This window comes from Cricetulus griseus, chromosome 3, assembly GCF_003668045.3.
Source record: "Cricetulus griseus strain 17A/GY chromosome 3, alternate assembly CriGri-PICRH-1.0, whole genome shotgun sequence".
In the NCBI taxonomy this organism is placed as follows: domain Eukaryota; kingdom Metazoa; phylum Chordata; class Mammalia; order Rodentia; family Cricetidae; genus Cricetulus; species Cricetulus griseus.
In genome coordinates, this window is record NC_048596.1 from 240,024,540 (window position 1) to 240,036,572 (window position 12,033).

The following is a 12,033-nucleotide window of genomic DNA, read 5'->3' on the forward strand; positions in this document are numbered from 1 at the left end:
TATGTTCATTTACATAAACTTACAGTCAACATATATCTTAGGGACACAAACTTATTTGTTCCACATATTAACAAAATGATATAATCTATCCCAGTAGCCCTATTCAGGATTTTGTCTAAGATGCAAAAAATAAAGGGAAAGTACATGTATTGGTCCAAATTCTAACCATTCAAAGAACATCAAATTAAAATATCTTCTTACTGCAAAAGTGTCACTCTTTTTCTTTAGTCTATCTCCCTGAGGAATACTGACTAGAAATGCTATTATATACTTCCTCCACAACTTCTTCTCACTAAAGGGAAAATCTATATAGCAAATTTCTTTGCATGCTGTGTAGTTTTAACAAGACCATAATGATAGTACAAAGTAGATTTGAAAGGAAAAAAGACATTCTGAAAGAATGTGTGGAGACTGAGTTGGCAGTTGTGTTGGAAAGTCAGAAGGAGCATTTATGGGCTGGGGGCAAGCCAGGTGCCCCACAGAAAGCTGTTCTTCTTTTATTAATGTGTTTGCTTTCAAAATAAACACTTAATGGTTTCTCTTGTTTCCTAGAGTTTAAATAAAATCAATCCACTAATCATCTTAAAACAGAGAGAAGTAGAGAAGAGTCCCCAGAGTCAAAGACCATCCCAGTGGTGTAATTTCTCTTTCACATCTGCCACTACTTCTCTCTACAGGCAGTATTACTCTACAGAATTTTAAAAAGTGATACTGCATACAGGGCCCTTTCTAGATACCTCCCTGTCACTACACCTGATCCCAGAATTGGTCTCAATGTCTGACCTAGCAAACCTCCTTCTGAAGACTAAGTCTTCAAAAAAAAAAAAAAAAAAAAAAAAAAAAAAAAAAAAAAAGCAAGTTCCTACCCTAAGTAATAGGCCAAGTTTATTAAGTCAGGCTGCATATAAAGCATGCTACTGTCAGCTACATAAAAAGACTCCAGGTGACTGTCCCTGGGGGCCTTGGATACCCATGTATCCTCTGCATTTGATTTACTGGACTTTTTGTTTTTCAAATCTTATGCAAAATTGTGGGCCTAAGTAATTACATACCTGTCCTCAGCTCTGTTGGATGTCTAGAGAACACCAAGGGCATTGAAGGGAACCATTTTGTAAATGCTTGAACAATCTCACTCAAACTTGCACACCCATGATGTCACACACACACACACACACACACACACACACACACACTGAGAGAGAGAGAGAGAGAGAGAGAGAGAGAGAGAGAGAGAGAGAGAATAAATAAAGAAAATAAACATTTTTTAAAAAGAATTATTAGGTGGCTGGAGAGATGGCTTAGCGGTTAAGAGCACTGGCTATTTTTCCAGAGGTCCTGAGTTCAATTCCCAGCAACCACATGGTGGCTCACAACCACCTTGAATGAGATCTGGTGCCCTCTGCTGGCATGCAGGCACAAGAGTGTATACATATAAATAAAATCTTTTAAAAAAGAATTATTAGAACATGGATTTTAGATAAAAGAGAAGTAAACATGGGCAAGTTCAGAACACTCATTATTCCCTCTGCCAGCGCAAGTGCTAGGCAATTCCTTGGACAGGAACTTGTTACAAAAAGGTTTGCAATGGCAACACTCAGCCACTCAGCCATGACAGTCCCACTTCAGCTTTCTGAAGTGACATGACAACTCTGCTTTAGTTTTATGCCTTTTACAATTCCTTTACTTTAACTTGACTGGGTGTGGGATCATCTGTGAACCTAAGTATAAATATTTGTATGAACCTAAGCATAAGTATTTGGGGTGCTATTTGGCAGGAATACCATGCCTAATTATCACATAATAGCACTGAGCTTCCCAGTCACTGGCTTTTGGCTTTTCCTTCCAAACAAAAGCAATATATTAGACCATAACAGTCTTGTTACTATTGCACTAGCAGGCACATCATCCCAGGAAAGCTGGTATTTATAGTAAACAGAGTCCATATTGGAAAATGATTATTGGTAACAATTCTCCCTCAGTAGCTTACATAGTGCTTCTTGTCACTAAGGAAAGACAGTAAATAGGTGAGAACTTCCAGCTTGGTCTCAACTTGATCTCTCCACATCCTGAAGCAAAAGCATGCAATATCTTCAACAACATAGACTTTGCCACCTGGTTTTATACTGTAACCAATAGTGGTGGCAACAGCCTTTATGGTTTGTAGACCCTTAGGGGCCTCCCTGGTCAACAATTAGTAGAATAGTAACCTGGCTCTAGCATTAAGATTTTCATTCAGCCTCTAGTTCTTAAGAGTCTTTTTCTGCCCTCAATGATGACTTTATTCAAACTCTTTCATTGTTCATCTTGATATTTTCTAAATCTAAGAAAGTCAAAGGCTATAGTTACATATAAACATTTTAAAGAGAATGTAAATGATTTCTAAGGATCTACTGCCATCTATTCCAAATGTCACAAGGTCTTGGCTAAGGAGCTAGAAAAAGAAAACATTAGAAAAGAGTCTCGGCTCCTTTGCTCATCCCTCCTCCCAAGATGGTGCTGCAGAAACCTGCAGAAACAGTTGACCTGACCTAGTGAGAGCATGGAGACCCTAGTTATAAAGCTGGGGAACCAGCATTGGACCGAACCAAGCCCTCTGGATGTGGGTGCCAGCTAGAAGGCCAAGACAGTCTATGGGACCTCTAACAGTGGAGCCAGTCTTTAACCCTAGAGCACAAATGGACTTTGGGAGCTCATTCCCTATGGAGGGATACTATTGCAGCCCAGATACAACATGGAGGGCCTAGGCCCTCCCCCAAATGATATGACAGACTGAAGATCCCTGGTGGAGGGCCTCACTATCCCTGGGGAGGAGTTGGGGGTGGGTTGGGGGGTTGGTGAGGAACATGGGAGGATGGGAGGACAAGGGAATGGGGGGTGAATATGTAAATATGAGTAGTAATTAAAGAATTTAAATAAAAAATGTTTTAAAGCACAAAAAAGAAAAGAAAAGATTCTCACTGGGAAACACACTACTCAGGTGTAGGCTGCATGCTCAACAGTAGATGAACAGCAGAAAATGAACTCAATGGCATCTATGGAGGGTTCTTATCTCATAATGTGTCAGGGCTCTTTCTTTTTAAATTTTCTTATCATATTTTTTTTTGATGTTTTCAAGACAGGGTTTCTCTGTGTAGCTTTGGAGCCTATCCTGGCACTCTCTCTGGAGACCACGCTGGCCTTGAACTCACAGAGATCTGCCTGCCTCTGCCTCCCAAGTGCTGGGATTAAAGGCATGCGCCACCAATGCCGAACAAAATTTTCTTATCATATTTTTTAATTCAATATTTTTTCTTCCCTCTTTTTACCCTATGGGTCCTCTGTATACATATTGTGGCTTCCAGTTTAGTTTTCATAGGATTCCAGAATATATGAATGAGTGGGGTCTCTGTTTCTTATGCCTTCTCTTGGACTCTTTTTCCTTTGTTTATTTGTTTTATCAAATTCCAATGTGTTTGGTTTTGTTTTAACTTTTTATGTTGTATTTTATATTAGACCACAGAAGTCTGTATGTTTTCTAATGAGGAGACAAAGGGGGTGGATCCAGATGCAATGGGAAGTAAGGAGGGGCTAGGAGGAGTAGAGAGAGGAGAAATCATAATCAGAATATATTATTAGAGAAAAATCTATTTTCAAAAAAGGAAAAGAATTAAAACTAAAAAGAGAAATTTAAAAAGAAAAACAATAATAAATGTACTGGCCATAAGAAAATCCAATATAGCACACAACTAGATAATATGCAGAAAGTGAGAGATTTTGGAACACTCAGTCCCAAATGTTATGTCTTCATCAAACCTCTCCCCTCAGGGATCTGAGAACTATGTAGAAGAGGAGGTAGAAAGACTGTAAGTGCCAGGAAAGATGGATGACTCCAAGAAAACAGTGTCTTCCAGACACACAGGACTGATGCACACATAAACTCACAGAGACTGTGGCAGCATGCACAAAGCCAGCACAAGTTCAAGCCAGACAGAGTCTCAGTGCTGAGAGGAGAAAGTGGACAAAAGCTCCCATCCCTAACCAAGAAGCTATATCTAATCTGCATCTGCTTGCAAAGGAAATTAGTTCTCATATGGAGTCTCACTGCCTGTATTAACCACACTTAAACCACCCCCAGCAGTAGGTGACCAACAGAGCAAACAAACTCAGTGCTATTTCTGTAGACTTGGTCTCATATAGCTTTAGGAAATTTTTGTCTTCTTAGCCTTTTGCTTGTAAAATATGTTTTCTGACTTTGTGTTTTTATGGATTATGTGTGTGCATTTTTAAATTTTTTCTTCTTTATTATTATGTTTTGGTTGGTTTGCCTATTTGTTTTCTAAAGAAAGAAAAGGCATGAAGTTGGGTGGGTGGATAGGCAGGAAGCAGCGTTGGAAGGAGATAATGATCAAGTTATGTGGCATGAAAACAAAATTTCCAATAAAAAAGTGCAGTATAAAAAAAGATCTCCAAATTGTATCGGTTGTTTCATAAAACAATGAGCAATGTTGGATACAGCAGCCATAGATGTAAAATACTACTCTATCTAGACATCCACAACCCACCGTTCTTTTTTATGTACCGGGCAGCCTCCTCAACCTGCTGTGCTGCTGCTTCAAGACCACTGCATATTTTCCTTCCCCTGGCAGATCACCTTGAGATGTTCATGTACCTCAGGGCCAGTGGGGTCATGGTCATGCTTTTAGCATGTAATGCTGGCAATTAGCAGTGACTTCTCAGCACTGACACCCTCTGGGCCCACTCTGGCTCTTGCCTTACCAATGTTCATATTTGAAAGAACCTGGGTTGGGTGAACAATCTCCACCCTTGACATACTTTATTTCAAAGGAAAAAGTACACTGCTGAATACTCAAAACCAATTCTTCAGTTCTTGGTCAAGCTTAATCTTTTTGACCTATGCTGTTTTGTCATTTATATCTTCTGTGAACTGTTGCTCTGATCTTAAAGCCTTCCAGAACCTCAGGGGCATAGCTTTTGGTCTTCTGTCAAAATTTTCCTTAGAAACTCTGACTTGACACAAACCTTGCCACACTTACCTTCAAGTGACAAGTCTGCTGCCTTTTATCATCCCCTCTTGGTTGTTTTATAACTTTTGGAAATCAATTTACATGGTTGTCTAAATCATTTATATCTACCAAAGCCTCTCTTAATTCATAAAGATCACATCCCATCATGGAGTTTGGCAAAGTCACTGAAGCTCCATACTAGGTTTGAGGTCCCTAGCAAATCAATCTCTTTCTTAGCTCTCTTGTGTATACACAGTCCTATCCAGGTGAATGAACTGGATATCAAACATGAGCTCTCTCATGCCTCATTCTCCTAGTAATATACCTGTCTTTGATCCACTGTATTCTAGTCCTTGATATTCATGGGAATCTTAGCTGAAAATAACCAAATACCCCTAATTACTCCTATGAGCCAGTCCATCAGGAACTGTTTTTTTTTTTCTTAGTTTGCCTCAGTTTTTGTCTTAAGGAGGGATGGGAAGTTACATTACTCAGTTTCTCCACTTTCACTAAACTCAGAATAATCCAGTCTACCCCCATGTGTCACAGCATCATAAGCCAGTTTGAAAGAAACTCACTAAGTCATTCTTTGCTGAGCCTGTGACGAATACTTTAAACCCAGTAATTGGGAAGCAGAGGCAGGCAGATCTCTGAGTTCAAGGTCAGCCTGGTTTACAGAGTTTCAGGATGGCCGTGAGTACAAGAAGAAACCCTGTGTCAAAACAACAACAACAACAATAATAATAACAGTGTTCTTCATTTAAGCAGCTCAGATACTAAGTGTTCCATAAATAACAGAGTTTCTTATACTGGTTCATTATGAAAGTCTCCATGCCTCAGTTTTTATAGTGAATCACAGATTTTCCTGCCCTCTCTATTAAAAGGACAAACTTCTTCCATAATGTCTACCTTGTTTTGTGTCTCTCCACTGTTCAAATCTTCTGGTTATATGTTACAAATTTTTGCATTCCAGAAAATGTTCCTTAGTACAGACACAATTTAAACTCTTTTTGCTTGTATCCTACCAGATGTAAAAAAGAAAATGGCATGCCAATACCTTTATCCTGTCTTCTCTTTTGTCTTCCTTTTCCTGACAAATCAGTGGTTAATGCAATGGAAAGCAGCTGCATGTCTTTTCCACAGTGTAATTCCTCACTTGTGCAAAAACATTCTTTCAGGAAGACAGTTGAGCCTTAAATTGTTGCTTACCATCCACACTAGAGTCATGCAAGCAATGCTACACCCATTTGGTTCTTCATATCTTCAATATCTTTGCTAAACACTTCTTCCTTCCCATTTACTTACAGTGCCTATAATGCCTCTTTTTGTTATTTTGTTTTGTTTTTGTTGTTATTGTTTTCAAGACAGAGTTTCTCTGTATATCCCTGGCTATCCTAAAACTCACTCTTGTAGACCAGGCTGGCCTTGAACTCAGATATGCACCTGCCTCTGCCTCCAGAGTATTGAGATTAAAGGCATGAACCACCACCACCCAGTTTATGCTTATATGAGAATTTTGAAAACAGCTGTGTTACAGCATTTGTAAATTAATTCCTACATCTGTGTTGTTCTGATATGGCCATATACTTATTTTTGTCTTTCTTTATGAAACATCAGATTCTTCATAATCTGAATAATTTTGATAATATCACAGACATTTTTTTAACATTGTACTAAAAATTTCTGAGTCAGGGCTGGAGAGATTGTTCAAGGGTACTTGCTGTCTTGCAGAGGACCTGAGTTTGGTTTCCAAGAGGCTCACAACCACCTGCAAATCCAATTTCAGGGGTTCTGACACCCTCTTCTGGTCTCCTCAGGTGCCTGCGTGCACCTGTTGCACTTATAGACAAGAATCTATACACACATACATGTAAGTGAAAATAATTTTAAAAAAAAGAATTTCTGAGTCTTGTTCAAATCCTACAGAGATTTTGATGTTATTGTTTTTACAGGTTGACCAACTTAGGCCTAGGCTGCAAGTTTCATCACACTTTCCATATATTTTAGATTCCCCAGATTTGCAGTACAATTAGAATCTGTCTTATGTGTGCCTCACTTAATAGTCACACTATAACCTGGGCATGAAGGTGTCTGTTACTTCTGCTGTCAGCATGTTTGGTACAGTAATTTGGATTAGATCAGTGTATATACAGCACAAGTACAAGCCCAAAAATTCACAAACAACTTCAAAGATCGTATTGAAAACGTTCCCCTTTGCAGTCGTTCTCTCTGAAGTCTTCCTCTCTGCAGTCTTTCTCTCTACAGTCCCCCTTCTCTCTGCAGTACCCTTTCTCTCTTAAGCCCTCCTCTCTGCAGTCTTTCTCTCTGTAATCTGTTTTCTCTCCACAGTCTTTCTCTTTGGTTACCCCCACTTTCAGTGTATTTTAAGTCAGAAGCCAAATGGCCAGAACACAGGTCAACAGCAACAGATTCAGTCCTTTGTTTGACTGAGCTGAGCCAAGAAGAAAATTTCTCTTCCTCAGATGTGGTCTCTACCCTCTGTACTGCTCGGGTTGATCAGTGGCTAGCACAGAAGGAAGTACAGAGGAGGCAAAATGAAGGATCTCTCCACATGGAGACCACAGCTCACTTTTAATTCTCCTTGTACAGAGATGAAGAGAAACTCTGGACCTCAGCTTTCTTGCCTGGTAGCCAGGCTTAGGCTTCAGGCTCCATGGAATTAGGTAACAGAGTATCTAGACAGGAAACCTGGTAGATGTGCTACCAGTTTACAAGAACATCTAATTCTGAAATTCTTTAATCTCCCCAACATTTACTCAGAATCTTCAAGAAAAGTCACCCTTCTAAATGCTCAGGTCTTGTCATAGGGCTATACTAAAGCAGCAAAGTGAAGTGTGTCAACTAGGTCTGTCCTAGAACCAGAATTATCCTACTAAAGATTTTAGAGGCCAGTTAATAAGAGCCTCCTGTGGGCTAGGAGCATACTGTGCTTTGCTTATATAATCTATATGTTGGAATAGTTATATATTGCAATCTACATTTTACATAGATGGAAACAGATGCTTAGAAAAGATTAAGTACTTTACCAGTGGTTACCTGACTAGAAGCAAGACTCATAAAACCTTTATAAATCATGCAGCAATGGATCCAGACCACCTGCACCCCAATCTAGTACAGCATTTATTAAGGTTGAAGTTTCCTGTGCCCTACCTCAAACACACCAAAGTCAAACCTTTGAGAATGTATCAGAGGTTCTATACATATTGAAGTTGAAAAACAATGCATTCTGTACCCAGTGAAGGAAAGCATCAGTCTAAGTGACTATAAAGAGCATGTCAATATACTTCAAATAGAAATAGTCATGTTGGCATCAATCAGTTTAAAATAGCTTACATATGCTCACTTTCCCTGCTCTTCTGCATCATGTTAAGGAACATAAAATAGAAATTGTCATAAACCAAGGTTCACTTTATATATAGCAATATATTTCTGACCCCAAGCCTTGAATTTTTGTTCTGACTCTGTCCCCTGAAAACAAGAACTAATAGGGCTCCTCCTCAAAACGTGTTAATCAGCCAGTATATCAAATTCTGCTTTCCCATCCATTCATCACTGACAGTTGCCACCTCCCTTCCTAGGAGGCAGAGTTGCTGTGACTTTCCTAAAGAATCTGACTTAGGCTCACTTTTGTCAGGCCAGTTTGCATGAGCCCATCCATAACAGGTAAGTGTAAATGAAATAGAATGGGAAATTTGTTGTTTATGTATTACTGGTAAGAAAAGAGGAGTTGTATTCAAGTAGAAATACAAAAGTTTTTTTTAATTGGATGAAAAGAAGGGTAGTATAAGTTTATACGTGATGACATAATTACAAACATTAGAAAAGTCTACCAAAATTCAGTGTTCACTCAGCAACTCCAGCAAATGACCTACATAACACTGAAATCCTCCACACATTTCCTCCAAGGTCCCAGAATTTTTACAGGCACTGCTTTGATGGCTCATTGCAGGGATTATCATTCCTAACTCACATATGGGAAAATCAAAGTCAAGATGCCATTATCTAAGGCCCTATGACAGTCTCCCTTTGGAAGCAATGTGCAAGCATATCATAACAGTAAGTCATATTTTAGTACTGAAATGTGTGGCAAATATTCTGCTTGGAAATAAGCCTTTTCCAAAAAGTGTTCTTATAGAGACTTAAGAAGATGTTTAAGCATTTCAAAGTAAACAGCAGTAATGAATCAAAAATTAAAAAACCAAAACAATGAAGAACATGTCAACTTGGGGAAAGAGGGGGAGGGAGAGGGAGAGAAACAGACAGAGAGAGAGGCTCTAAACATATGGCACAGAAGGCAAATCTGTACTTGTTTAGAGTACAGAGCTGCAGTTTCCATCTCTTGTTGAGTACGTAAATGACTTCACAGGCAACAGTTTCCGTATGTTTCATACTTTTAAAGCTGACCATTTGTAATAAAGATCCTTTGATCCCAGATCAAATGTTTGAATCAATTTTCTCTTCACTCCCTGAGTCACTATTATAAAAGCTTCCCTCCTTCCCGCCTCAGCTGTGCCAGCCCTTCCTGTAGTCGGAACCATCTCCACTTGCCACCTTTTCTACCGTGCTTCCCACCTCTTTGCTGCCATTTTTAGCTCTGCTTGTTAACCTCTCACACAAAAGAGGCACCATAATAAATAATTCTTGTGCATAGTTAGCTAACTACTATAATGAAAACGGTTCCTCTGAGGAGTTCAGGAATCCTTAATAAGACAGAAAGCTTATGGTCACACATTTGGTAAAAAATCTAATTCTCTCAGTCAGGAAAAAGGTTTTGATAGGTGAAAGCTTTGTCTATACACCAGAAAAAAATAAAAACAAACATATTTTAACTAGCTTATATTTCTTGGATTTAAACTAGTGAAAGTGAAGTGATGCTATGAAATTTTCAAGATTCTGTACTTTATTTTTAAAATGGTTTTAAAACAGAAGATCTAAAATCAAGGTAAAAGACGAAAACATTAAAAATTGTCTAGGCAATGCAGAAAATTTCACAGATTCCTAACCTAAATTGGTCCAAGTATTTCAAGGCTTTCTCTTAGGCCTTCCTGAAAATAAATATTTCTACTATAACTCCAGTTTCTAAAATATTTAGGTATGAATTTCACAGAAAGCTATTTTAAACAAAGGTAACTGAAAAAAAAGCCTTAAAATTTCTAACAGAATATAAAGTTAATTTATAAATACTTCACTTATATTTGGGCCTGATTAAATATGATATAGAAGAAAGGGAGGAATTGAGGGGGTAGAGAGAAAAGGAGAAAATTTCCAGGACTTAAAATTGAAAAGAGTATATATTTATATTATATATACATATATATATACATTATATATGCATGTATATATGTATATTCAAAGAAAAAGAGGCTACCAATTTGAGAGGGATTCAGAACGGCACATAAGATGAGTTAGAGAAAGAAAGGGGCAATGATATAATTATATTTTAATTAAAATTTAAAATTTTTAATTGAGAAAATTTTAAGTTATAATTTCTCATTTAAACATTCAAACTAGATACTACACCAAAAAAAAAACAATAACAACAAAAGCAACAACAAAAATTCTCCAGAACTCACAAGGTGGAAGGATACCTAAACATGCATACCTTAGTATGTACACATAGGTAAGCATATAAAATGCAAAAAAGAAGAATGAAAGGAAGGAAGGACAGAAACAGATGAAAGGGGAGTGTGTTTCAGACCAGTGACTCACCATTTGTATCAAGTGGTGTACTTTCAGGTGCTAACACAGGAAACTGAAGTAGCTAGGAATACTGTCAGGCAAAATTGAACTCTCCCTCAGTTTTTATAAAATGAACAGCTGAACCTGCCATCCACCAATTCTGATAATTATGAATTACCTTGCATACAACAGCAAACTGTTGGTTATTTCCTGCTCCAATTACAAGATAGCCGTCCTTGGTTTTAAAAGCCTTTAAAAGAGACAACAAATAAACATGTAAGTGTATGTTTGTACATAGATAAAACCAGAAAATTAGCTTAAATTCCTGATGATTCTATATTGAAAGCTTAATATACTTAGATGTTATTCATCAATTCAATAGCAACCTAGTACATATAATTCATCTTACAACTGCATTTTTTTATTTAAGACTTTTGAACTGCTTCCCAGCTCTTTAGTAACTTCTATAACATGGGAAAAGGTGACAAAAAATTTAAGAAAATGCTAGGCTAATGTTTCATAACTCAAAATTCTACAATCATTGCACTGTAGACTGATTTTTGATATTTCTTGTAGAACTTTGTATGGCAAAAAGTACTATTATCTATAAAGAGTAAGAAGAATAGATGTAGAAAAAGAAGAGTGAAACTCTTGGGTATGTCTACTTTCTCCCAGAGGGCCTTCCTTTCTCTTTACCCTTGTGTTTAAAATATATTCTGAAGTATTTTTAATAAACTTCAACTCAGCTTCAGACTTAACTCTTTCTGCATCAAAGGCAAAGAAAGATTCAGTTTTACATGAGTCAAGACTCCTAAAGATTAAGGGCTCTTTTTAGACTGATGAGGCCAACAGCTTTGAGCTGTGCCTCCATCTCCCAACTGATTAAAAAGAGGCTGGAGAGATGGCACAGTGGATAAAAGCACTGGCTGCTATTCCAGAGGACCTTGGTTCAATTTCCAGCATCCACATGGCAGCTAACAGCTGTCTATAACTCCAAGATCTGATATCCTCACACAGACACACATGCAGGCAAAATACCAATGTACTTTAAGTAATTTTTTTGGTTTCTCTGTGTAACATCCCTGGCTGTCCTGGAACTCACTCTGTAGAACATGCTGGCCTTGAACTCATGGAGATCTGACTGCCTCTGTCTCCCAAGTGCTGTGATTAAAGGTGTGCGCCACCACCATCCAGCTAATAAACTAATTTTTTAAAGGTTTGTACCACAACATGCCAAAAAAAGAAGAAAGGGAGGGAGGGGAGGGAGGGAGGGAAGGAGGAAGTGGGGGAGGGAGGGAGGGGAGGAAAAGGAAGCAGGGAAGGAAGCAAG

At 38.2% G+C, this 12,033-nt stretch overlaps 1 protein-coding gene across 2 annotated transcripts in view; it reads right to left on the bottom strand.

Moving 5' to 3' along the window:
- The window catches only part of Sugct (succinyl-CoA:glutarate-CoA transferase), a 755,657-nt gene that overhangs the window by 450,320 nt on the left and 293,304 nt on the right, over positions 1 to 12,033 (bottom strand). For both annotated transcript variants that reach the window (XM_027409391.2, XM_027409390.2), the window contains exon 10: positions 10,882 to 10,953. In XM_027409391.2, coding sequence (XP_027265192.1) covers positions 10,882 to 10,953 — 72 coding nt within the window. The remainder of the gene's footprint in view (positions 1 to 10,881; positions 10,954 to 12,033) is intronic.